The sequence below is a fragment of the Eubalaena glacialis genome, chromosome 4, assembly GCF_028564815.1.
Source record: "Eubalaena glacialis isolate mEubGla1 chromosome 4, mEubGla1.1.hap2.+ XY, whole genome shotgun sequence".
In the NCBI taxonomy this organism is placed as follows: Eukaryota; Metazoa; Chordata; class Mammalia; order Artiodactyla; family Balaenidae; genus Eubalaena; species Eubalaena glacialis.
Window position 1 is genome coordinate 131,400,006 of NC_083719.1, and position 27,286 is coordinate 131,427,291.

A 27,286-nucleotide genomic window follows, 5' to 3' on the forward strand; every position below is an offset into this window, starting at 1 on the left:
TTCATTATAGCCATCCTAGTGAATGTGAAGTAGTATCTCGTTATGATTTTGATTTATATTTCCCTGGTGACTAATGATGTTGAGCATCTTTTCATGTGTTTATTGGCCATTCGTATATCTTCTTTCAAGAAGTGCCTATTCATGTCCTTTACCCATTTTTTTAAATTGAGGTAAAATTCACATAACATAAAGTTAACCGTGTTAAAATATACGATACTATGTTAAAGTATACGATTCATTGGCATTTAGTACATTCATAACGTTGTGCAACCATCACCTCCATCTAGTTTCAAAATATTTTTACCACCCCAAAAGGAAACCCCATACTTATTAAGTAGTCACTCCCTATTCCCCTCCACCCCAGTTCATGGTAATCACTGATCTGCTTTCTGTCTCTGGATTTACCTATTCTGGAATTTCATACAAATGGAATGATATAATATGTGACCTTTTGTGTCTGGCCTCCTTTACTTAATATGATGATTTCTAGGTTCATCCACATTGTGGCATGTATCAGTACTTCATTTCTTTTTTGGCTGAGTAATATTCCATTGTATGGATATATTCCATCTTTGTTTATCTATTTATGAGGTGATGGAAATTTGGGTTATTTTCACCATTTGGCTATTGTGAATACTGTTGCTATGAACGTTCACGTATAAGTAATCAAAACATTTTTTAGGGACTTCCCTGGTGGCGCAGTGGTTAAGAATCTGCCTGCCAATGCAGGGACATGGGTTCGATCCCCAGTCTGGGAAGATCCCACATGCCTCCGAGCAACTAAGCCCATGTGCCACAACTACTGAAGCCTGTGCACCTAGAGCCTGTGCTCCGCAACAAGAGAAGCCACCGCAGCGAGAAGCCCGCACACCACATGAAGAGTGGCCCCCGCTCGCTGCAACTAGAGAAAGCCCACGCGCAGCAATGAAGACCCAATTCAGCCATAAATTAATTAATTAAGTAAAAAAAAGAACCCAAATATTTCAGAGAGAAGCAAAAACAAAAAAACATTTTTTAGCTGTCCTGGATTCCTTGATCCCTTGCATTTCCATAAAGTTGAGTATCAGCTTGTCAATTGTCAATTTCTGCAAAGAAGCCATCTGTGATTTTTTTGACCACATTGAATCTGTATATCAACATAGGAGGTATTGCCATCTTAACAACATTAAGTCATCTGATCCATGAACGTGGACTATCTTACCGTTTATTTTGGTTGTTCATTTCTTTCAACAGTGTTTTGTAGTTTTCAGTATACATTTTGTACTCACTTTGTTAAATTGTAAATGGTATTTTTACCATTTTAATTGTATTTTCAAATAGCTTTCTTATTTGCTAGTCTATAGAAATACAGTTGATTTTTAAATGCTGATTTGTATCCTGAAATCTTGCAAAGTTTTCCTGTTCTAGTTTCTTTGTAGATTTCTTAAGATTTTCTGTGTAAACAATCATGTCATCTACAATTAAAAATACTGCTACCTTTTTCTTTCCAATCTTTATGCCTTTTATTTCCTTGTCTTACCAGTTGCACTGGCTAGGAATTCTAGAACAGTACTAAAGTGGAGAGAAAGTGGACAGCCTTTCTCCTGCTCTTAGTAGAAAAGCATTCAGTATTTCACCATTAAGTAGGATATAAACTATGGTTTTTTTGTAGCCATACTAGAGTTTTCATAAAGGGCCGTAACCCTGATTAAAATCAAGAGACACTAACGTTAAGGCTGGCACTTTTAGTAGAAAGAGACTGTCTTTGAGATTTATTTATAACGGCTTTTCCAGGCATGGGCCAGAAGCCAGCCTACATTAGAATAAGCAAGAAGAGGAATTGGTTGTTATGTTTAATAAGAACATCTGGGAGTCTCTCTACTTCAGGCACAGGGGGATCTGGAGAATCAAAATGTTATCAGGATAATGTCTCTCTCCATCTTTTCACTCTCTTTTTACATGTTGACTTCAGTCTCAGCAGATCTTCCCACCACCTCTCATCACCTCATTTTGCTAAAGATGTCACAAGCAACTCCAGACTTAGGGCCAACCAACCTAGCAACTCTAGTAAGAAAAAAGGGCCTCATTTTTCAATAGTTCTGAAAAAGAATTCTCAGGATTCATTGTTTGGACCAATTCAGGCCACATGTCCATCCCTGAACCAATCACTGTGGCCAAAAAAATGGAATGCCCTGATTGGTCAGGCCCAAGCCACATGCTCCTCCCCCTTGGAGATGCAGTCAAGCCCACCCAAGTCTGAAGGACTGAGAAGGGGAGGGGCAGTTTCCCAAAGAAAATCAGAGTATTGTTGCTAGAAAATGAGGGAATGGGTCCCAGCCAGACATAAACCACAGCTGCTAACGCCCTCGTACAGAAGGTCTCTCTGTGTTCCAGGTCTGGCACTAACACTGGACCTCTTTAAACTTCAGTTTCCCCCTTTGCAACACACAGGTGGTTATTCCTGCCCTTCTTCACCCTATCTGAAAGGTCCAATGAGACAGTGCACTGGAAAGCTCTATCTAAACTGTAAAGTGCAGTGCACATGTAAGGAAGGGGTCACAAGAATGATTACTCACCCATCTATCCATCTGTCCTCTTCTCTCTTCCTCACAGAGCACCTGAAGAAGCCACTTGAAGACTACATGGCCCTTTTCCCCAGCGTGAGGATTCTACGAACCAAGAAACGGGAAGGGCTGATAAGGACCCGGATGCTGGGGGCCTCAGCAGCAACTGGGGATGTCATCACATTCTTGGACTCACACTGTGAAGCCAATGTCAACTGGCTCCCCCCCTTGCTCGGTAAGGGAGGCTTGCAAGGTGAGGTAGGCGGCCTGGAGTGAGCCACTGGCCTCCGGTCCTGCTTTCTGCAGGGAGTCATCTACACTACAAGGCTTCCCTTGCCTGCTTGAGATGCACCCAGCACAATGCCAGGCGCCACGAGGGTATCAGGCCCTCAGGAGTGCTCAGAGCAACCTTAAAAGTTCTGTCCCTTCATTTTACAGAGGAGGAAGCTGAGACTCGGAGAGGGGAAGTGACTTGCCCGAAGTCATAAAGCACATTAGTGTTAGTGACATGATTGCTTCTCCCAGGTTACTTCAGGTGTTATTGGAAAGCAAGCCAAGGCTGCCTACTGCTAAGAGCCAAATTGTAGGGAACACCATCATACCAACTTAGAACAGTTATTATTCACTGCACTGCTGCTGTGAGCAGGGAAGGCTGTAAGCTTTATCTTCAGCCCTCACAAAACCATGCCAGGTCGAAAGTCTCCCCTTTTTATAATAGAAGAGACTGAAGTTCAGAGATTTTGAGTGACTCACTTGGTCCCTTGGTCAGTAAGTGTCAAAGTCACCATCTCTCTGGCTCCAAAGTGTATCTTCTTTCAGGATTCCACACTGCCTCCCTAAATTCATTTCCTCTTTGGAGAGTTTCTGACCGCTCTCAGGTAAGGGCTCCAGACAGAGGGCAGTGTGATCCAGGAGTCATCCACGTAGCCTTGTGGACAGAAGGGAGACACGAGGCCTGGCTGCTCGGCAGTGAGGTTCCTTATGGATGGCTGAAGAACCAGGTCTGAATCCCTAGGCTCTGAGCTTTGAGGAAGGCACTGAGCTGCTGCTGACAGGTGGACGCTGAAGAGGAAATGTCCTACTGGGGCTGGGAGTCAGGTGAGGGACAGAGATGGAGGCAGATTGGGGAAGATCTGTCAATCCAGAGAGAAAAGTGAACGCCTCAAAAATGGATGGGTATGCTCTCCGTAACAGAAAGCATAGGGAGCAAAGAGCACTCGAGTTCAGGGCAAACTTGAGTGTGTATCAGAATCACCTAGAAGACTTGTTAACACACAGAGTGCTGAGTTGTTGGTTCAGGAGGTCTGGGGCGGGGCCTTAGAAGCTGCATTCCTAACAGCCTCCGGGTGGTGCCAGTGCTGCTGGTCCAGAGACTGTACTTCGGGGAGCACTGGTTAGGCCCCCATTCAGAAGTGAGGACAGAAAGCAAAACCCACACGCTTTAATGGGATAACCCAGCAAGTTTGTTTCCTAACACAGATCAGCATGAAACTCTAATATCAGATGATATGCTTCTGACCCCAAGGGTCCAGGATCCCACTGGGTTAGGAAAAGGATATAACCCAGATCTTCTGGTCAACTGTTTACTTAATTAAACCAAGAGATCTGCATCTGCCTCTCATGACTGGAAGAGAACAAAAAAGAAAAAAAGCTTCACTATAAATCACCTAATTGGGACTTCCCTGGTGGTCCAGTGGTTAAGAATCCGCCTTCCAATGCAGGGGACGAGGGTTTGATCCCTGGTCGGGGAACTAGGATCCCTCCTGCCATGGGGCAACTAAGCCCGCATGCCGCAACTACTAAGCCCATGTGCCACAACTAGAGAGCCCACGTGCCACAACTACTGAGCCCACGCGCTGCAACCAGAGAAGCCCGTGCGCCATGACGAAAGGTCCTGCGCGCCGCGAGGAAAGATCCTGCGTGCCACAACTAAGACCCAATGCAGCCAAATAAATAAAATATTTGTTTTTAATTTAAAAAAATAATAAATCATCTAATTTATAGTCCTGAAGGAACATCGCGTTTGGGGGGGGTCATTCAGTGACTCATAAAGAGACTGAAGTGGTAGAACACGAAGCTGAGCTTGTGGTTAACAAGCCTTAACCCTTGTGTTAACAGCCTTAACTCTGTTTCTATGGAAATATATGAGGGTAATTTTCATAATCTGCAGCCATACATGGAAGAAACATTCTTCCTCTTCTTTTTCCCTTTTTCCAATAGAAATGTGAACCACTGGTGTAGATGTAAAAGTCTATCCCTTCTAATATGAGCAGCTGACCAAGCCCATCACGGCTTTTGTCTCTGAAACCGTGAACATGCACAGTTCACTCTGCCTTCTTTGGAAAGTAGGCATTTCTGAGCCTGAAAGGAATTCAGCTCCCCTGAAAGGAAAGCCACTGTTGATCATCATTTTCTTCATCTCTGTCACCACCATCATCACTGTCATCATCATCATCATCATCATCGTCGTCGTCATCATCATCATGCCTCTGCTAGTCCCTTATCTTTTTTTGATCACAGCCCACATTTGAATGTGACTGGTAAAGCGGACAAGGCAGGCCTTATTATCCACATATTGCAAATGAGAAAACTGAAGGGCAGAGAGAATGAGGGGGATACTCACCCTCCCAGCTCCTGCTTCTGAGCTGCTTTCAGCGATCCTGGGCACAAAGGACGTCAGCAGAGGGCTCATCACGTGCTCGATGCTGGGCTAAGCATCTTGGCCCCATCGTCCCACTTGGTCTTCACAGAGATCCCAGGAAATTGGTGCTGTCTTCCTCCATTTTGTCGGCCAGGAAACAGAGGTTCAGAGGCATCAGATAACCTTTTCCAAGGTTATACTGTTCGTAGATGACAAAACCAGGGTTTGCACCTGGGCATTGTGTCTTCAAGTGAGTACACCACCGTGGACTGCTACCTCTGATGCCACTGCCTTGACCTTACACCTCCCCCAATCATCCAGCATCCGGCAGAGCACTGTGTCCTCAGCACACACCCTCCCTGGAAGGGAAATCCCTCACGTGGCCATGAATTATCAGGAAGGGAGGCTCTTTTCTAGATCTTTCCCTGGGAAGATTCTTCTGCTTCCTTAAGAATCCCTAGGGAGCATGTCCACAAGGCAGATCCAAGCTCCACCCCAAGAGATCCTGATTCAGTGGGCCTGGGGCAGGCCAGCCCTAGGGGGGTTTTTAAACACACCCTCAGTGCTTCTGGCACTGGTGGCCCCAGATCTACACTTGGGGACACAGCGTCAAAAACACCATTTCTCAGTTTATTGACCATGTGCCACAGTTAGAAATACATTAGACATGTCAATCCAGTACACAAATGTACACACTGATGCAGTATGACTGAAGTATTTCCCAAAACTACTTTCCCTCATCACCTAGAATGCACCCTGACATTCTTTTTTGCTTCACTACGAACACACACACACAGTTTCATGACCCACCTATGGATCGTGTCTTGCAGTTTAGAAAAAGGCAAAACTTTTCTTTGCTTTCTCTCCTGGAAGAAAAATCTGCTGTAGCTTGATGAAGCCTGGGCCCTAGGCAGCTGCCAGCCTACCCTGGCCCTACCAGGCTCCCCATTCCAAGACTTGGACTCGACTCCTGGCCCAAGCAGCCAGGCACCCAAGCACAGCCCACTTGCCCCTCATGGCAGATCATCTGCCCCAATCACTGGCACCTCCTGGCTGTAGTCAGGGCTTCTTGGCAGGAAGCGCACTAAAGGGCAGAGAGTGAATTTTATAGAATCAGCTTCTCCCTGGCTTGAAAGGGACATAGAGCCATCTAGGTTAAGACCCCCGTTTGCTATCTTGAGTCACCTTGCCTGCAGCATTCCTGCAGGGCAGAGGTCCACCAGGCCCTGCTTGCACGCCTCCAGTCCTGAGGAGCACATGGGATAGTCCGTTCCCTCTTCAGTAGTTCTGACTGTTGGAAAACATGAGCTGGACTCTCTCGCAAGGACCATTTGTTCTCTGACGGCAGCTAGGAGGTGTTGGGGAGCTTCAGGGACAGGCAGTCTGCCATGAGGGGCAAGTGCTGGAGTGCCTGCCTGCTGAGCCACAAGTCAAGTTCAGGATTGGGAATGGGGAGGGCCAGAACAGGGACCCTCCCAGAAGGAAGTTAATCTCTTTCCATAGCAATGCTGAGCATGATAGACACCTGTGCTCAACACCTTCAAGCATTACTGTATCCAGTACTCCTGCAACCAGACCCTCTTCTCCCCATTTCACAGAGGAGAATGCTGAGGCTGAGATGTCATTTATGTAGCTGGCCCAGGGCCCTCTCAATGGATGGCAGGATGGGCTGGGAGCCCTGGTCCATCTTGCTTAAAACTTGTGCGCTTTCTTCCTCACGGATTCTCAAACTTGAGTGTTCAGAGAAATCACCCAGGAAACATGTTAAAAATGTGAATACGTTGCAGAGCAGGGTCATGCACGTAGCTCCTCTCCCATCCGGCCTCCCTAATGGGCATCTCTTGGCTTTTTCAGACCGCATTGCTCGGAACCGCAAGACCATTGTGTGCCCAATGATCGATGTGATTGACCACGACGACTTCCGGTATGAGACGCAGGCGGGGGATGCCATGCGGGGCGCCTTTGACTGGGAGATGTACTATAAGCGGATCCCGATCCCTCCAGAACTGCAGAAAGCTGACCCCAGCGACCCATTTGAGTAAGTACAAGTGACCCAGGCCGGTCCCAGTGGCTGACCCCAGGGAGCCCTCCCCAACACACACAACTCAGGATTGCCACCTCCCCCAAAAGTCCAGTGCAGGGGAGCCAGGGCAGACATCCCCAACAGAAGCACAGTCCCTCCCAGCTCGTCACAGAGCCTTGGCTCACGGACCACCAAGCTGATCACCTCTTCCTTGCCCACCCCGAGGACTGCCAGCCCGGGGTGGCAAGCCTAGCACCCAGTTGTAATCATCATCATCATCGTTGTCGTTGTCGTTGTCACCACCATTTATTGCACACTTTCTAAGTGCCAGGCGCGGTGCCGAGCACACTACACCACGCTGATCCTATTTAACCTCCAACAGCGTATGTAGTAAAAATTATGATCCATGTTTTCCAAATGGGGACACCAAGGCTCCAAGAGGTTAAGCAGCCTGTCCAGGTCACGCAGCTGTGAAGCGGCAAAGGCTCAGTGCCTGGCAGGTCTGTCTGCCTCTGGAGCCGACTTTCCCATCCATCAATTACACCCTCTTGGAAGTATCAGGGAAATAGCTTGTCCCACGGTGGAAGTGTGGGGTGCGGGTGTGTGGACCGGACCCGTAGCATCCTGTAATGGCAGAGCTAGAGGGAGCCTACAGGTAACGAACTCCAACCCCTTGCAGATGAGGAGACTCGGGCTCCAGGACAGGGAGGGGCTTCCCTGGGGACACAGTGGGCTAGTGGCTAAGCCAGAAGCAGAGCCCAGTGCCACTCTGGTACCCCAAGCTCCAGAAGGGTCTTTTCTCCCACAGTGGGCTCGCCATCCCTGCAGCTGTCACATGAGCCACTCCAGCTCTCCTGCCAGAGGTGTGGAAAGACCTCTGGGTACAAAGCCAAAGTCCAGCCTCTCCAGCTGTACTGGTTTCCTGATTAGTTTCCTAATTGTCGCTGCAGTAATAAATTACCACAAGCTTACTGGCTTATTAAAACAACACAGGGACTTCCCTGGTGGTCCAGGGGTTGGAGCTGCGCACTTCCACTGCAGGGGCCGCGGGCTCAATCCCTGGTCGGGGAACTAAGATGCCGCGCGGCGCAGCCAATAAATAAATAAATAAAATAAAACGACACAACTTTATTCTCTTAAAGTTCTGGAGGTCAGAAGTCTGAAAGGGTCTTACTGATTTAGTGTTGGCAGTGCTGCGTTTCCTTCTGGTGCCCCAGGAAGGGATCCATTTCCTTGCCTTTTCCAGCTTCTAGAGGCTGCTCACATTCTTTGCCTTATGACTCCCTCCATCTTCAAAGCCAGCAACATAACATCTTCCAGTCTTCCCCTCCTCCCTCTCCTTGTCTCCCCCTACACCTCCCTCCCCCTTTCCTCTCCCAGTCTCTTGCTTCCATCATCACGTCTCCTTCTCTGACTCTGACCCCCCTGCCTCTTTCTTCACTTATAAGGACCCTTGTGATTACATTGGACCTATCCAGGTAACCCAGGGTAATCTCCCCATCTCAAGATCCTTCACTTAGTCACCCTTGCAAAGGCCCTTTGCTGTGTAAGGCAACATCGTCACAGGCCCCGGGAATTAGGACATTGGCTTCTTTGGGAGGCCATTATTCTGTCTACCACCCCTGCCTAACCACGGCTTAGCCCCGGTGAAGTCCAGCTGCTCTGCATCACCCTCCCCATCTGAGAAAGGGGCTGTTGGCGGCTCAGCCATCTTCATGGGCGCAGTGCGCCCAGGGTTTCTGGGGGGCCCCTAATGCTGTGAGCCCCAGGGAAGGCTCAGAGCTAGGAAGAGGTGGGCTTGCTTGAGGAAACGGAAGGTGACCGGGGCAAGAGAGTAGCATGAGCTGAGAGTGGAGGGCATGAGTGGATCCCCCGTGCTTCCTCAGCAGGCCAGACGTTTGTGCTCTGGTCCTGACCTCCTGTATCCTAAACATGGTCAAACACTACTACTAGAGCCCTTCTTAGGCCACAGATACGGTTTAGCCAACACCACATCATGCAGCCAGGTCCTACCCCAGTATGCCCCAGAGTCGGCCCCCAGTCGTCCTGAATTCTTGGAGAAGAATGCTAATAACAGGAGTAACTAACATTTGGCCTGACTTGGCAAAACAGTTCCAGCTGACATGACCGTGCTTGAGTCTCACAACATGCCCTTGGGTGTTGTTGGAACTCTCTCCACTTGACTGATGGGGATCCTGTGGTTCAGAGAAGAAACGACACTTGCCCAAGGTGACAAGTAGCAGAGGCTGAGGTTAGGCAGGCTGCTCCAGAAAATGGAATTTTTAGGGTAACCAGAACCCCCTTTTATGGTTTGAATCTTTGCCATAAGCCGACTATAGGCCCTAGATCTTAAAGGTACATAATGGTGGGTCTTGGCCCATTCAGTCTCCTCGTTGCAGGATGAGGAAGGGGTGGGTGCAGGTTGTGCAGCTGGTTAGAAGCAGAGGCCCAGCTAGTTTTGTCTGCAGTCTCAGTCTCCTCATCTGGATATTAAAGGAGTTGGCCCAGCCCTAGAGAAGGGACTCTCAACCCTGGCTGCATGGTGCCATCACCTGGGGAGTTTATTTAAAACAAAGAATAATAAGATAATAATAATAAAGTTATTAAAATAAAGTTAAAAATAAAAATAAGAAGAAGAAGAAGAAGTATAACAGATTCACTTTGCTGTACACCTGAAACTAACACAACATTGTAAATCAACTGTACCCCAATAAAAATTTTAAAAAAAGAAGAAGAAGAAGAACCACCCAGGCTGCCCCTGAGTCCAGTTACACCAGAGTCTCAGGGTGGGGAATTTAGGCGTCAGTTCCCAGATGATGCTGACATATGGCCAAGTTTGAGAGCCACTGGCCCAGATGCTTCCCGAGGGACTCTCCATCCTTTGTACCCTCCAGTTCCTTCCAGAAGTCTCTCTTCTGTGTTGCACTCGGACAAAACCCCAGGAACGGGCCACTAAGAAATCCTGGTCATTGTCTGCACACCTCCCCATGGTGCTCGGCAAGTGGGCACGCTGCAGGCCCAGAGCCGTGTCATGATATTTGAAAGACACAGGCTTTGGTGGCAGCTCATCCACTTACTAACTACATGCCCTTGAGCAGAGCATATAGCATTTCTGAATTTCAGATTTCTCCATGTGAGAAGAGGGCTAGTAATAGGGCTTTGTGAGAGCTGGTGATGTTGGTGAGGTGAGTGGCACACACCAGATGCTCAGAATTGTTGCTATTGTTACTGTTGAACACAGCAGAAAACAGACCAGGCTAGAGGAGAGGCCTCCCTCTGGAGGTGAAGCCTCGAGCATCCAAAATGCCTTACAGCTAATATCCTACCTATCCTACCACGGCCCCTGCCGCTGGCTTCCACCCAGGCTGATGTTTTTGTGCAGAGTCTTAGGTTTGATTTCCCATGAAGCACCGAGCCAGAAGCACTCTCTGCCCTCCAAGCATCACGGCTCCAGCCAGAAAAACCCGAAACCCTACAACCTTCATAAGACAGAAGACAGTTGATACTAATAACACCTTACTTTCCTATAGTACTGGATACTTTCAAAACTGTACTAGCAATGTGAGCTAGCAAGTGTAGCTCTACGTCCCTGTGTAGATGGGGAAAGCAGCTCAAAGAGGTTAAATCAGCACTGTCCTATAGAAGTATAATGCTACTCGCATACGTACTTCTGAATGTCCTCATAGCCACGTTAAAAAAAGGTAAAGGGAAGCAGATAAAATTCATTTTAGTAATGTATTTCATTTAACCCAGTATATCTAGAATATTCTCATTTTAACATGTGACCAACGCTTTGAAATTATGAATGAGATCGTCTCTGTTCTTTTCTTCACATTAAGTCTGGGAAGTCCAGTGTGTATGTCACACTGCCAGCACCTCTCAGTTCAGACCAGCCACACTGCAAGTGTCAGTAAGCCGCATGTGGCCAGTGGCTCCCGTACCCAGCAGCACAGGGTTCCGGGGCTAAAATCTTCACCCCAGACCCACCACAGGTTTGGGGAGAGCTGAGGTTGCAGTGAGGATTTCCCCGTTTCTGATCCGGGCTCATGAGGTCAACGTGAGGAGTAAATTCATTTTGGTAATAAATTAGCTCAGTACAGCGCTTGGCAGATTCAAGGCCTCGGTCAGTGATCAAGGGAGTCCTTTCTAAAGGGGTCCGCTCCTGTGCTATCAGGGCCCATCTACTGCAGGAAGCCTCGCAAGGCGTGTGGGTTAACTCACCTCTTTCCAAGTCAGTCCACTTCCCCTGAGCGTGCAGTTTCCCAAGCCAGGAGGGGCCGCGGAGGTTGCTGCTGGAATGGTTTTCCTTGGAGGGTTTGGAGTTTTCTAGTGGAGTCAGACAAGACCACAGCCACTCAGAGAGCTTTTCACACAGCAAACACTGGTGGCCCCTCCCAGGTGCTGGCCCCGCGGATGGCGCCATGGGAAACTCGGGCAAGCCACACCCCACGCTTGATCATCTCTGCCCCCCGAGCTCGTGCTTTCTCCTCCTGGGTGCCTTCCCCTCCCCCAAGCTCCCACTTTGTTCATAGCCACCTCGAATGCCACCCCTCTGAGCATCCTTGCTTGACCCTTGCCCCAGCTTCCCTCCTCACCCCGAAAATCTGGAGGCAGATGCTCCCTCCTTTCCCGTAGTGCTGGCTGCACCTCCCAGAGGCCCTTGTTACACCCCACCTGTCTTCTGGGCCCTCCTATCCTGAGGTGGCTGCCCTGCCATGCTGGCATCCCCTGAAGATTCCATCTGACCCTGATTTACCTCCAAATTCTTCCAGCATCTGCTTCTCAGCTGGTACTCGATGAAGAAACGAATGAGAGAATGAATGAGCGGAGTTAATCTTATCCCAGTTTAACTGAAAGAACAGTGACTGTGGCTTCTTCTATAAACTCTCAGCAGAAAAAAAAATATCTGTGCTGGGATTACAGAGTGAGAATCATCAAACAATCTTATCCAAAAACACAGACTCCTAAGCTCCATTCCCCCAGAGACTGTTTTGTAGGTCTGGGGTCAGGCCCAGGAAGCTGTATGTGTTTTCATCTCTCTAAGACATTCTACAGCCTGTCAAAGACCTGATTCAGACCATTTAATCAATGGGAGGACTATAGATTAGATATAGATATGCATATATATATATATATATATATATATATATATATATATATATATAGTACAGTTGCAAGGCCCACAGGGAAAAAGCACTATGATTTCATTTCACAGGTATTCTTAGGTGTTAACCATGTAAAGGAATTTTGGGTCCATTGGTTAAAATGTAGCATTTATGAAGAAGTATAGGCAAGAAGGAAGAAAGCCAGGGGCCTCACTCAGAAGGGCTTTGGATTCCCTGCTGGACAAGTGGGCTGTGTTCACAGAGCAGCGGGGGGCATCACCCCTGGGAGAACAGCAGTGTCCGAGAGCAGGATACCCAAGGAGCACACGGCCAGGACGTCCGCGTTTTCACACCAGGTTCTTCTTCCCGCAGGTCTCCCGTGATGGCCGGCGGACTGTTCGCCGTGGATCGGAAGTGGTTCTGGGAGCTGGGCGGGTACGACCCAGGCTTGGAGATCTGGGGAGGGGAGCAGTATGAAATCTCGTTCAAGGTGAGCTCTCGGGAAGCCCCCTTGTCCTTGGCAGGGCGCCCGTGGGGCCTGTCCTGGCAGGCTACCTGCTTAGCATCTGTCTGAGCCTGGTGAACAAGTCAGGAGCCGCCAGCCACTGCTTGCTGTGTGTGTGTTGGTAGGGGGGCGGAGCGGAGGCGGCAGCATGGAGATCCTCAGGTTGCCAAAGGCTGGCCTCAGCCACAGCTCTGGCTGGTGTTTGCCTTGCGTTGTCCCTTCTCAGATGACAGTGTTGGAATAAGACAGGCCTCACTTCCACTAGAGATGGTGTGTCTCCCATTGAGACGCCCAGCAGACCAGCAGAGGGGAAGAGAGAGCACAACGGCCGAACAAGACACGTGGGCCAGCAGGAAGCTCTGCTCTGAGAATGGTCCCCTGGCCTCATAGAAGCCAACTTGTCTTTAGTGGTTCCTGGCCACCCCTCTCGAGTCTTCCCTTTGTATCTGTCTCTGCTGGAGTTTGATGCACAGAGACCAGGGGCGAAGAGCTTGAGTTGTGGAGTCAGAGAAGCCTGAGTTCCAATCCCAACTCCATCACTCAGTAGCTGTGTGACTTTGGGCAAGTTAGATTACTTCTCTGAGCTTTCTTCCCTCTTCTAAGAGAATAATCATACTACCTACTTTACAGAGCTTTTGTGAAGATTAAATGAGATAATATCTAGAAAGTGGTTAGCACCCAACCTGGGGACACAACCAATTAATAACTGGTAGAAATTATTAAAGAGTCAGTGAAAATATATTTACTATAACCTATTAGACCAGCCCATGTGCTGTAGAAGCTTCTGACAATGGTGGTAAAGGAGGTGATGGTTACTAGTTAACTATGCAAACTTCTGAGGCCCCATTCCTCCCCTTTTTGTGAGATTTTTGTATTGATCTCAAGTGAAGAACAGAAGCTTAGTCCCTCTGAGGGGAAGGTTAGCTTGTCCTGTGCCCCTGTGGTCGGCCAGGGCCTGCTTTTAACACCCCTAGAACCCCTGGTAAGGCATATCCCCAACCCATGAGGGATGGCCAGCAGCATAACTGGGCTGAGCCCTGTGAATACGCAACCCAGATGCCTGCCAAGTCGGGCATCAACTTCTTACGTAAAGGACCATTGTCACACACGGCAATTAAGGTTTCGGCGCTGGGGTTAGATTGCCTAGGTCAGGTCGTAGCTCTGCTACTTCGTACCAGCTGTGTGATCTTGGACAAAGAATCCTTAACCTCACTGAGCCTGTTTCTGCTTCCATAAAATGGGTTTAATGATACTTTAATTCTCACAGGGTTGTTGAGAGGATTAAATAAGTCCATTCTTGTTAGGTGCTTCTTAATAAATATCCTAAAAATTATTTTCATTATTGTCATTGTCCTCGTGTACACCACTGGGTGAGCAGTTCAGAACTGGGGGACATAAATTCTTGATTAGCAAGAAAACAACCTGGAATTCTACTGAAACATTATTTTGGTTTGAAAGGCAGTCTATGTCCCTTTTACCTTCAGACTTCTGAAGTTGTCTTCCATAAGGGGGCCAGCCCCCTAAATAAAACTAATATTAAAATCCAGGGGTGATATTAAAAATATTTAACAACAGTGATGACACAAGCGCCAACCAGTCAGAGCGGATGCCAGCTACCAACAACTGCGCACGCACCCTGGTATGCAGCAACTCAAGTGCAGCCGTGATCAGAGCTGGCAGGACCCTGTGTGGAGCCCTTCACAAGTGTTGGCTTATTTAATCCTCAAAGCAACCCTAGGAGGGTGGTATCATTATTATAAACATTTCACAGGGGGGCAAGTGGAACTCAGACCCAGGTCCCACACAGTTGAAACTAACAGAACCAGGACCTGAACCCAGGTCTGCCCAACTGCAAAGCCCATGCTCTCACCCGCTGTGTTGTATAGGCCTCTGCAGGGACATGAGAGCACTTGAGAGGAAAACTAGCCTAAGAGGTTGGCTGTAATCTCTTACTCTTTCTTCTCAGTTTTTGCCTCCTCCTGGGGTTAACTTACTAGGATATCCTGCAGCCTCTCAATGAAGTGAACTAGTAACAGTCTAAGTCAGAAATAGGTTTGCTCTCCCAGCCAACTCTGATCCATCAGTAGGAGCTGCCCCAGTTCTGTGTTAATATGTATTGCAAGGCTGTGTCTGAGCTTATCAGAAAAGGAGTGGTGATTGATTAGTGATGTCTGCCCTGGGTGCAGGTTTGGCAAGTGATGACACGTATGTCATTTATTTAGTATCCCTAGCCCATGCAATCTAATTTTCCAAATGCACATCCTTACAGTGGAATCACATACAAGGAATCAGAAGAGTTTTAACTTCACAGTTCCTCAATCTGTCAATTAAACAAACTTAATTTATGAAGTTTTCTACTAAGTTTGTTTCCAGAAATGGGCACATCAGTGTTCTGAGTTCTCACCAGAATGTAAACTTCAGTAGGGTAACGATCTTTGTCTGTTGTATCCCAAGAACCAAAAGGATTGCCTGACAGGGAGAAGGCACTTAATAAAAAATTGTTGGTTGAATACTCAGAGCAGGTGTAATACTGGCCAGAACCAGCCTCCTTGGTCAAGAAGTCCCCCTTCAGAAGCTCCCTCCGTGGAGAAGGGTGATTGGAGAAAAATGAGCACAAAGGAGTTTCTAAACCCAAAATGATTTCAGTCTGTGCGTTTCAAAGACCCATTTGATGATGCTCATCAGGCAATTATGGCAGAACAATTGGCATTTTCCCACCACAGTTTATTTACAAAAGACACGGTAATGAAGCCGTATTGAAAGTCTCTCATCCGGGAGGGGGAGGGAGGCTGGCTCCTGTTGCCATTTGATCCAATTATCTCCTTCACTCTGGAGAGGAAATGAGACAGTGTAATGAGGAGTCCCCCAGGTCTGGAAGGGAGACATTTCTCCCTGGGCTTTCTCTCTTCGGGCTTTGAGAGCGCGAGTTCCTGGAGCCGGGGGCAGCCCCTCTGCCAGTGCACTGTCTCCCGGGCCCCCGCGGAAGGCCTGCCCACAGCGCTGAGGGCACAGGAGAGCCCGTTCTCGTCTGCCGGCGACGCCTCCCTGGAATGCCGGCTGTTCTGTTGCAGCCAGAGCAGGGCATTTACGAAGGGCCAAATTCCCTCTGATTAATCTCTGCTGAGATCCCTTTTCTTCTTGGTGACAGAGAAGAGAGACTGGTCTGAAAGGCATGAGTGTATTTTCAGAAATTAAGATAAATTGATACGTTAAAAAAAAAAAAAAAGACAAATTGATACGTGCCATCAGGGCTGATGGATTAATAATTTGGTTCCAATTTCAGACCAGGCCATCTATCCTGATGGGAAAACCCCAGAAAAGATGTTCCGAAGGCTCTGAAATTTCTAGGAGAGTCATTGACTCTTTTTTTTTTTCCCTCTCTCTCTCTCTTAGCCGACAGAGCTTCTGTTTCCAAAAGGCACGGTCACATATGAGAGTTCTCCTGCTTGGCAGTTAGACTCTTCCCAGTTCTAGTGGTCGGATAAATCTTTAACCCTGTAGACTGGCCTACACCCACCTCCATGAGCTGCTTACCATCCCTTGCTTTCTCTCCACTCTCCTCCGCATTGCGTTAGTCTGGACTCTTGGTAACAGGTAACCAAAATCCTGGTCAATCTGACCCCAATCTGACTTAAGCAAAAAAATTAGAATTGATTGGCCCACACAACTGAAATTCCAGGGTAGATCCTCCAGGCCCGGCTGGATCCAGGGACTAACCCATCTCATCTAGGCTCCATCTCGCTTAGTCCCTCAGCTCTGCTTTCATCTGGGTTGGCTTTCCTCTCAGGCAAGTTTTCCCTTGTGGAAATACCCAGCAGCCCAGTGGGAAAAGAGCTTCTGTTTCCCATCATTCCTGTAGTAAGTCCCCAGGTTGAGTCTCACTGGCCTTCTGGTCCCTTGCCCCTCCCTGAGCAATGTTCTGATCTGTCAGCTGCAGTCTGAGTCTGATTGGTCACATGCCCATCCTGGAGCTAGGAAAGTGAGATGAGCTGGTTCCCTGAAGGAAAGTCCGGGCATTGTGTGCAGAAGGGGGAATGGAGGTGGGGCAGGGCAGACCACAGGTGTCCACCTCACCCAGCCACATGGAACTGCTTACAAGCCCCAGGCTCACATGCCTGGCTATCTTTGGAGGCATGCACTGTTCATTTTTCCTGAAATGCCCTTCCTTAGTCTGGCCAACCCACAGTCATCCTTCTGGGTTCGGCTCATCTATATGGCGTCCTCTCAGCCTTACCTGAGCTCCCTGTGATGCTTAGGGACCACCCCAATGTCACTCCCAGCATGGCACCCAGTACCTCCTGTTGACAGGACCCAAGGGTTGGCCTGTCTCCCCCACTGCACTCTGAGCTCCCTCGAGGTAGGGAGTGGGTTTTGTCCATCTCTGTACCCCAGTTTCTGGCCCATAATAGGTGTTTTAAATAATTGTTAGCGGCATCAATTCCTATCTGATACAGCTTCCTTCATCCTGCTCTTCCCAGGCTTACATCTGCACCTTTGGGTAATGGCGATGTGACGAGAAAGGTACTCAGTGAGAAGGCAGGACGCTGGCTTCTCATCTCTGCTCTCTGTCCACCTGGAGACCCTGGACCAATTGCCTGATCTCTCTGGCCCTCACATCCCAGATGGTGCTGATAGAGTTTTCCTTCCTACCCAAGAGAGGCTCAAATCAGATGCTGTGGAGAAAGCCCTTGGCCTTACGTGGATGCGAGGGTGGTTGGATTAGAGGTGGTGGTGGCAGGACCAGCAGAAAAGGGACCTGCAGTGTCCCCAGGAGGCTGAGGTTAGGATGTCTTCAACTTTGAGGTCCAGGAGAGGAGAAGTGTCCACGGGACAACATGGCTGAGCTGGCGTGAGAAAGATGTGGGCCTTGGGGCAATGTAAGTGGATATATCTTTTGTTAGCAATTTGGCAAAATCTGTTACATTTCAAAGCAAGCACATTCTTTTACCCAAAATTTCACACCCAGGAGTTTAGCCAAGAGAGACAGAGCAAAGATTGAGGTAGGAGCTGTCTGTTGAAGCATTACTTATGAAAGGGGAAGACTGAAAATGACCTAAATGTACATCCTTAGGGCATAAATAAGTTAGAGCACATCCCAACAGTGAAATATTATGTAAAAGAAGTTAGATGCCTCCAAAATTAAGTTTTAAAAGATGTGAAAATTTTGTTTTTATGTATGTATATATAGTCTCGTTTTAATCTTAAAAATATGACAAATGCAAACAAACAAACAAAAAAAACTGAGAAGAATCTCCTTCTACCAGCTAACGTTTACTGAGCACCCACGTGCAGTAACGTGGGGCCCCGTGCCCCCCCATTTTATAGATGAGGAAACTGAGCCTTAGGTTAAATCCTTCCACAATGTCACGTGGTTGGAACAGGGATTTCAGCCCTGCTGTCTGACTTCAGACTGATCCTTTGCCTTGATGTACTCTGACCCACGGTGCCACGAAAGCTTCCCGTCCCTTGGGGCATCGGGGGTGGGAGGGCTACAGTGTGGCTGTCCCTTTCTGCTTCATTGTTTCTGTAACATTGAATGCGTTCATCATCAGTACATATCACTTCTGTAATCAGGAGAAAAATTAATATTTTTTTTTAACCGAGAAGAAGGGAAGACTGTTGTTTCTTCAGCCTCCCGGCCCTCCCCCTCCCCGCCCCATACACATCCCAGTGCTTCATTTGGACCATTTGCAAGTTCAGGGATGAGATTCTCCCCCAAGTGAGGTCTACAGAGAAGGGAGTCACGGTGAGGAGACCCCCAGGGAAGGATGGAGACCCCAAGCGCACCTCTGCAGGGTCTGTTCCAGGAGGCAAGGGCAGCAGCCTGCTGCCCTTGGAGAGAAAGATGGAGACGTACAGAGGGTCCCTTGGGGCAGGCTCGCTTGAGCAAGGGGGTGACAGAAAGCCACACGAGGGAACGAGGGAGAGCCTTGTTCCGAGAGGGAAACCCACCACATCTGAGCAGAGGCAGGAGGCCTCAGTGGTGGGTGGGTCTGCATAGTACCAGCACTGATACAGTTACCAATGGCCAACCCAGCCCCAGACTGCCGTGGGCAGATTTAAAAAAAGGGAACTCTCAGATTTTCCTTCCTTGAAACTCATGTGTCATCAGGAGGGTTGAGTGAAATAGGGTGTATGAAAAGAAAGTAGTATGCACACCAGAAACGGGTGAGGAGTGATGTTGTGACCTGATGCCCCAAGTTCTTAGTGGACAGGGCCAGGGTCCCTCAGCTGGAAGGTGGCAGAGCCAGGGCTAAATCCCAGATGTCCTGACTCTAAGCCCACTGCTCATCTCATTCCACCTGGAGGGAGGGGGCAGCCTGGAGAGAGGCCACTGCTACAGGGAGGCCCCGGAAGTCAGGACCAGCCCTGAGGGGGTTAAGTTGCCGCCCAGGAGGGCCTTCGGGGCCCCCACGCAAGTGCCAGCCTGCCATCGCCTCTCGCCATCCCTTCCACCACCCCCTCCCAGCCCCCTCTGACTCAGCCCAGCTGCAGTGTCGCTGCCGGGAACCCGGCGCTAGCTCCTTCCTTCGCTGGGTTATCCGAGGATGCTGGGAACTTGCTCTGCCGCAAGCAGCATTTTCCTCCCAGCCACACGTACCCAGACTTTCTAAGAGCTGTCTGCCAAGAACAGGGAAAGCATTCTGCTCCTGACTTTGAGCAGCCATTTGAAATTCCATGAGTGTCTCTGTCTGTGGGCACCTGCCCCTCCCACCACTCCTCCAGGAAGATGGCTTGGAAGCCCGAGGGTCACCTGCAGTACATCGCTCCCTAACCAGCCACGCGCCCATCTCTTCATGCCTCGGTCTTTTATCGCTAAAAATGGAGATAAGAACTTCTTCAGAGGTTATAAAAACTAAATGGTAGGGACTTCCCCGGCAGTCCAGTGGTTAAGACTCCATGCTCTCAGTGCAGGGGCACAGGTTCGATCCCTGGTCAGGGATCCCACATGCCACAAGGCGAGGCCAAAATAAAAAACTAAATGGTATAAAACGTTTGTTTAGCCTGGAGACAGACAAAAAGAAGGCAGTCAGTGAGTGGTAGCTGTTTGGATCAGAACCTTCATGTTAAAAAAGGAGGCATAGTACATTGGCTTTGGAATCAAACCACCTGGGTTCAGGTGAAAGCTCCATCAGCTAGTGTCTGTGTGACCTTGGGAAAGTGACTTAACCTCTCTGGACTTCTTGTAAAGTGGCAATAGAATGATCCTTATTGCATAGTGTGGGTGTGAGCATGCTATTAATCAAAATGTGTTAAAAGCTTAGCTCAGCGCCTGGCATACTGTAAATAATCGATTATGATAGCTGTTAACGTCAGCACTGTGGTCAATGTGTATGGGCTGCAGTTGCAGGAAGACAGGCGTGGAAGGAGCTTTGAGGCCGGCAAGACAGAGGCCAAAGACCTTGGCTCCGGGCCCAGCTCTGGAATGAACTCTGAGTGAGACCTGGGACAGTTCACCTGCCCTTTCTGCTGAACCTTTACTTCCTCATTGAAAGGACACTAATAACCCCAAGCTCACAGGGCTGTCTAGAGACACAGTGTGAACTGGCAGACACCATTGTCCTGAGAGGGGCTGTCACTAATCCAGGAGGCACTAGTTCTCAAAGTGTGGTCCCCAGCCCAGCAGCACCAGCATCACCTGGGAACTTGTTAGAAACGTAAATTCTCAGAGCCCACGCAGAGCTGCTGAGTCAGACGTCCCAGGGGTGGGACCCAGCAGTCTGTGCTTTAGCAAGCTCTCCGGGTGATTCTGATGCTCACTCAAGGCTGAAAATCGTGGCTGTAATCAGTAGGTAAGGTCTTGTACAGAGTGGATGCTCAGGCTGGGGTGTGGAAAGATAGAGTAATGGGTAGGTTGGTTGGCAGGTTGGCCCACAGGTACCAACACCTTCACCCCACTTTCAAGGCTCTATATCATTGGGTCCACACTTGGCTGCCAGTTTCTGTTCCATCTCTTCCAACAGGGTTTTAGAGCAAGGCTGACCAATGACCAGGCTATGTGTGAATGAATGAATGAATGAATGTTTGTACTGGGCTGCATTGTTCATGGAAAGAAAAGCACATGTGCCCAAGAGAGCAGAAATGTGAGTGCACTGCAGCTGGCTCTCAGCAGCCTCCACACGTGGCATCCAGGGGGTGTGGAGGGGATCGGAGGTGACCGGAGCAGGGGGCAGAGGCCTTGACCGCAAGCCCAGGGTGACCCCTTTGTCCTGCAGATAATACAAGTGCCAAGAGGGGTCTTTGTGGAAGACCATGATAGGGTCAGGACCAGGCTTTAGAAAGATCAAAGGTGCAGTCTCAGATCTGCCTAGTTCTGGGGGCCCCCACCCCAGATTCCACTCTGGGCTCTGCCACTTATGAGCTGAGGAGCCCTGGGGAAGGCACTGGACCTCGCTAGGCCTCGCTTTCCTCATGTGTAAGAGGCATGCCAGTACCTCCCTCACTGGGTGGTTGGGAGATTGCACTATTTCAAATATGAGGCAAAACCTAACAGATCCTGCAACTTAACTGAATTCATTTATTAAAGGAAAAAAAAAGCCCTAATGTAAGGCAACCACCCCCCATTTTTTGGCCAAGTTGACTCTAAACACCTCAGGATATTGTTTTTCTTTTTTAAATTAATTAATTATTTTATTTTTGGCTGCATTGGGTCTTCGTTGCTGCACACGAGCTTTCTCTAGTTGCGGCGATCAGGGGCTACTCTTCGTTGGCAGCGCACAGGCTGCTCATTGCAGTGGCTTCTCTTGTTGCAGAGCACGGCCTCTAGGTGCGCGGGCTTCAGTAGTTACAGCACGCGGGCTCAGTAGTTGTGGCTCGTGGGCTCCAGAGCACAGGCTCAGTAGTTGTGGCACACTGGCTTAGTTGCTCCGCGGCATGTGGGATCCTCCCGGACCAGGGCTCGAACCCGTGTCCCCTGCATTGGCAGGTGGATTCTTAACCACTGCACCACCAGGGAAGCCCCAGGATATTGTTGAAACAGTCAAATATTCAATTTATTAATTTAGATACACATATGCTTAAAACTATATTATATAAAATCGTATATTAACCTAGAAGTAAATTTAAATGGATTTTTAAAAGAAAAATAAAATTGGGTTTTTTCCTGCTCTTTTACCAACTGTACCCTGTAACCAGTATAAGCATCTAAAATGAACATGAGTGGGATCCTTTCATGCTGGTGAGACTTCCTGAAACAGTATCTTGTTGTTCGAAACAAACTAATATGTTCAAAATCATATGAACTTCCAGAAGACATGGATCCAACGCCATTCCTTCTTTTCTGAAGGGAAATTGCGTGGCATATGTGTGGCGCCCTCCACCAGTAGCGCCAGCCACCATGTGCCCAGGTAGCACCATTAGGATTGCTCAGAGTCCTCTGTGCTTCAGAATTACCTCATTCCAGCCTCATCACAACCCTAGGAGGGAGGCACAATAATACATCCCATATTGCAGGTGAGGAAAATGAGGCTTTCAGATTCATAAAACTTGCTTAAGAGCCAGAACCGAGCTCATCCCGGCTACCCTATGTTCTTCCTAAGCTCACAGATAATGCAGGATAATTGGTGACGATTATTCTTTTAATTGCATATTAATGGTGCAGCTCCCAAGCGCAACTGAACAGGGTTTGGACTTCATCGGGGTCCTCAGCCGAGCTGCCAGCCGCAAAAGCCATGGCTGGCTGGTCTCTTCTCCCCTCCCTGGGCAGGTAGGGTGCCCATCCATTACTGATTGGTTTCCAGGCAGCCGTTCCCTTGAGAGAGAGGTTTCGCCCCGCCGCTGCTCACTCGCGGTCCCTTCAGCAGGACGGCCCCTTCACCACTAACTCACCGGGGCCCACTGTGTCTTCCTGATGCTCATCACCACTCGCTTCTTTCCTCCTCAGTTTAGGAGGTAAGAGCGAGTAATTGTCTTTTATAGACACTGTAATGAAGCCTGTCATCACACAAAAGAAGTTTGCTAATAAAATAAATCAAAGCAGCAATGAAAATGGATGGGGAGCCAGCTTTTACAATTAGATTTGTACTTGTCTAGTGGCATGGTGCTTCCAGGGAGAAGACTGATCCACAGGAGAAAACAGCACCAAGGAACGAGATGGCAGGGTGTGTTTGGAAACTCCTTATGGTGGAACAAGGCTCCCAGAGCAGACAGCTGCACCCCCCGTGGGGGTGGAGACTAGGAAGGGGAGGGAGGGAAGAAAGCTGACAGCAGAGAGGGGCTGCAAGATGTCATCTCAGTGGCCTGTCTTTGTCCCCATCCATATATGATGGGGTTCCGGCCAAACACGGTTGCAGCTGCTGCCAGCTCTGCAGCTCCCCTTCTCTCTGCCACCAGCTGGGCTCTTCTCCTGCCGGTGTATCACTTGGGGGAGAGGAGAAGACCCTCGGGCAACCAAGCCCCGTGACTGTACCCCACCTGCCTGGCACTGTCATTCTCCTGGTCAGTTGCAGGTTCTGCCACCCAGTCTGTTTGAAAAACTACATCATGTCTCTGAGCTTCACTTTATCCATTTGGGAAATCAGGCCATAGGATAAAAAATACCATGGTGTTGGGCAAAAGGGCAAATACTGTATCATTTCAAGGTGGTGGTATTTCTCGTTCTTTCGCAATTAGAAATGACTGACATTAATCAGGTTTGCTACGGCCAGGCATCAGGCTGAGTGCTCTTCACAGCTTGTCTCAGTCCCTCTCGGCAGCCTTGCAAGGTAGCAGTGACTGTCATCCCCAGGTCACACGGCTGCACTGGTGGCGTTGGGATCGGAAAACAGTGTCTGCTCATAACACCCCGTGCCGTGGTTTTTGTGGGTCTTGGGTGGCTGCTGCCTCAGCTGTGAAGGAAGGGAGGTGGGGGGCCTGAAGGTACACAGGTAGGTGACATGGACCATGAGCTGAACCTGGAGTCCAGGACCGGATCTGCCCAGCTCCCCAGCCCACGGCAAGTCATGTTGTAATTGCATGCCTCCAGCTTCTGTCATGTCCCGGGATGGAGAGGCCCCTCCAGTCTTGGGATCCTGCCAGATAACCAGCGAACACCACGGGGGTGGTGCCTGCTATGTATGATGTGTTCTGGGGGGCCAGAGGGAGTTCTGAAGGGTTGAGTGTACCCTGAGCTGGGCCCCTCTCAGACTGCTCAGGTGCTCCCAGAGGACTCAGGGGTTGGGAGCAGCTTTTGCTGAACAGGTGTGCGTTTCTCTAAAGGCAGTTTGAGTTCTGACTCAGCCGTCAGTGAGTCATGTCCAGGGCAGGGAAGCCGTGGAGTAAACCCATCGTCCAAAGCCAGCACTCCTCCTGGGCTGCAGACATCCCAGGAATCTGAGGGCATTTTGGATGCCTCAAACCTCTGAGTAGATCAAGGTCACCCTGGTCCCTCAGGAACCTTCCGGCTGATGGCCAGCGTGGTCAGGGCCAAAGAAACCCGAGGTCACAGCACAGGGAAGGATTTGGAAATTGATAATCCGTCTGCATAAAGGAAGGTTCCCTGCCAAGCAGAGCCAGAGACACAGCCTCATTAGCTAATGCGAGTTTAATATGGAGTCGAGAGAGCTGGACACCGGCCTAGTCAGCTGCCCAGGAGACGTTCACAAATAGAGCAGGGTAAGCTGTCCTCCACCTGCTCAGTGCTGCTCTGCCTTCCAAAAGGCAAGGGCAGCCCAGCGGCGACCTGGGCAATATCCACCAGACAAAAACATTGCTTCCACATCAGTCACTTTGTATAAAGGAAGAGTCATTGTTACAGGATGCTGGCGCCTGATCAATGTCTCCTGCTTTGAAAATAAACTTCTTGGCTTGGCCTTGACATTAATCTACCATCAGGAGCCCATTATCTCAAGACCAATGTTCTGTTCTATTGACTTGCTCGATTTTTTTTTCTCCCCCAAGATCAGAATATAATTGCATGTCTCCAGGCAGCATTTCCACTAATTGCAGGCCCACGCATGCCTATCCCTTGTGGGAAGCCCAGGACAGAGTACATCTGGGGTGGGGAGGAGACAGTTGCTGGCAGGAAGTGATGGGGGACTGAGGCCCCTCAAGTGTGCAAGGAGCCCTTCTAGAGCCCCTGAATTAATCAAGATACGGAGCGGAATCCCCAGTATCCTGTCAAGCAGTTCAAGGTGGAAAAGGCTCTTCTGCACGGAATCGGGGTTGTAGATATCCCCACTCCTGCTCCTCACTCCACAAATGAGGGAATACAGTAATGAAATTAATAATAAATGTCCCAAATCCAGCCATGTCCCACCATCGCCACAGCCCCACAAACCCTAAGCCATGACTGCTTTGTATCTACAAAAGCCCCCGAGGCCTTCCCTCCCCCAATCCTGAACCCTACAGGCCATCCTCCACTCCACAGAGTCATCTTTGTAAAAGAGAGGTGGATTGTGTTGTGTCCCTCACTGAAGACTTTCAGTGAAGACTCCTAGTTCTGCTGCAAGAGACCCTTACGATTGTCCCACTCACCTCTGTGACCTCCCCTCCCCTCACTCCTGCCTTTGCTCCCTCTGCTCCAGGCCTCTGGCTCCCTACCCCAGGGCCTTTGCACTCGCTCTTCTCTCCACCTGCTCTCTCACCCTTCAGATCTTTATTTTATTTTACCTTCTCATCATTTAAGTCTCGCCTCAAATACTCCCTTCTAGGTGAGGCTTTCCCGGACAGGTGGGGGTAGCGCAGCATCCCATACCTCCATCCAGTGAGTCCATCCAGTTACCTTGCTTTGGCTTCCATAGATCACACATCACCATCTGAAAGTCCCTGTATTAGTTATCTACTGCCACAGGAAAACATAATCTTAAAGCCATAATAGACAGTTATTATCTCAAAGTTTGTGTGGGTCAGGGATTTGTGAGTGGCTTAGCAAGATAGTTCTGCCTGGGTCTTTCATGAGGTTATAGTCAGGGTATCAGCCAGGGCTGTGGTCATCTGAAGGCTTGATTGGGGCTGGAGGAGCCTTTTTTAAAAAAAAATATTTATTTATTTATTTATTTATTTACTTGACTCACCGGGTCTTAGTTGCAGCACATGGGATCTTTAGTTGCGGCATGCGAACTCTTAGTTGCAGCATGCATGCGGGATCTAGTTCCCCGTCCAGGGATGGAACCCGGGCCCCCTGCATTGGGAGCGCAGAGTCTTAGCCACTGGACCACCAGGGAAGTCCCTGGAGGAGCCACTTCTAAGATGGCTCATTCACGTGGTGGGCAGGTTAGCACTATTAGCAGGAGGCTTCAGCTTCTCACCACCTGTACCTCTCCATGGGGCTGTTTGAGTGTCCTCACAACATGGCAGCTGGCTGCCCCAAAGCAAGTGATCCCAGGGAGCAAGGTGGGAGCCACAGTGTCCTTCGTCATTTCTGTAGTATCCTGTTGGTTACACAGGTCAGTCCTCATGTGCTTCATTTGGGAGGGTGCAAATACCAGGAGGCAGGGATCATTGGGGGCATCTCGGAGGCTGGCCACCACACTCCACCTCCACGAGAGCAGGGGCCTTGGCCAACTTATTCACTGCTGTATGTGCCTAGCAGCATGTGTGGCATGTAGCAGGCACTCCATAAATATCAATCAAATGTATGAATCCATCATTTGTAGTATCTCACACTGCTGTGACTGGGTGCCATGTCCTGTGCTAAGCACCTTACCTACAATACCGCATCCCCTGAGCCTGCCTCATTTAATCCTTTACAGGTGAGGAAACTGAGCCTCAGAGAAGTTAGGTGCCTTGATCCAAGTCACAAAGCTGTATAGTGGCTGAGTCAGGATTTGAACCCAGGACTGCCAGAGGGGGTCTGTTTAGGCTGGGCCCCTCAGTGGGTTGATTGTACTTGTTAAGAGTTCCCACACTGTTGTCAGACCAGGGTTCCAACTCAGGAGATCTCTGTGATACCGGTTGTGGAGGGAGACACAAGGAGAAGCATCAGCTCCCGCACCACAGGCAGCCTTGCCCGCCTCTGCCCTGCAGGAGAGTCAGGGCAGGGAGGCAGGGGACTGCTCAGGGTGACCCAGCAAGATCTAGAAGGAAACAACAGTATTTAATGCCAGAGTCGGCAAATACACAGCCTGTGTGCCACCTTGTCCCCTGTCATACCTGCGGACAGCACCACGAAGTGATCACCACAGTCTTTCCCAGAGAGCCCCGCCTACCCCTCACAATTCTCACACTTGTCCAGAGGTCAGACTCTAGAGTCAGCCTAAGCTGGCTCTGAATTCTGGCTCCACCATGTACCAACCCTGTGACCTTATTCTTAGCTTCTCTGAGCCTCGGTTTCTTCATCTGTAAAATGGAGCTCCGTTACTACCTACTTGATGGGTTTTCTGACGAGGCTTCCGTGCAGCTGTGCGTGCGAAGCCCATAGTGTAGTGTTTGGCCATGAGTAAGCACTCGATGCCGTGAGCTGTTTTTACTGCTGTTGTCACTGCTGTGTTTTCCTACATCCCTAGTTCTGTGAATGGGGGCTTTAGTACACAGTCCATGCTGATGCTTCCG

At 49.3% G+C, this 27,286-nt stretch overlaps 1 protein-coding gene across 3 annotated transcripts in view; it reads left to right on the forward strand.

The window, feature by feature from the left end:
- GALNT10 (polypeptide N-acetylgalactosaminyltransferase 10) overlaps nt 1–27,286 on the forward strand; it is a 221,699-nt gene that overhangs the window by 177,820 nt on the left and 16,593 nt on the right. For all 3 annotated transcript variants that reach the window (XM_061189890.1, XM_061189891.1, XM_061189892.1), the window contains 3 exons: nt 2,593–2,778; nt 7,039–7,222; nt 12,685–12,802. In XM_061189890.1, coding sequence (XP_061045873.1) covers nt 2,593–2,778; nt 7,039–7,222; nt 12,685–12,802 — 488 coding nt within the window. The remainder of the gene's footprint in view (nt 1–2,592; nt 2,779–7,038; nt 7,223–12,684; nt 12,803–27,286) is intronic.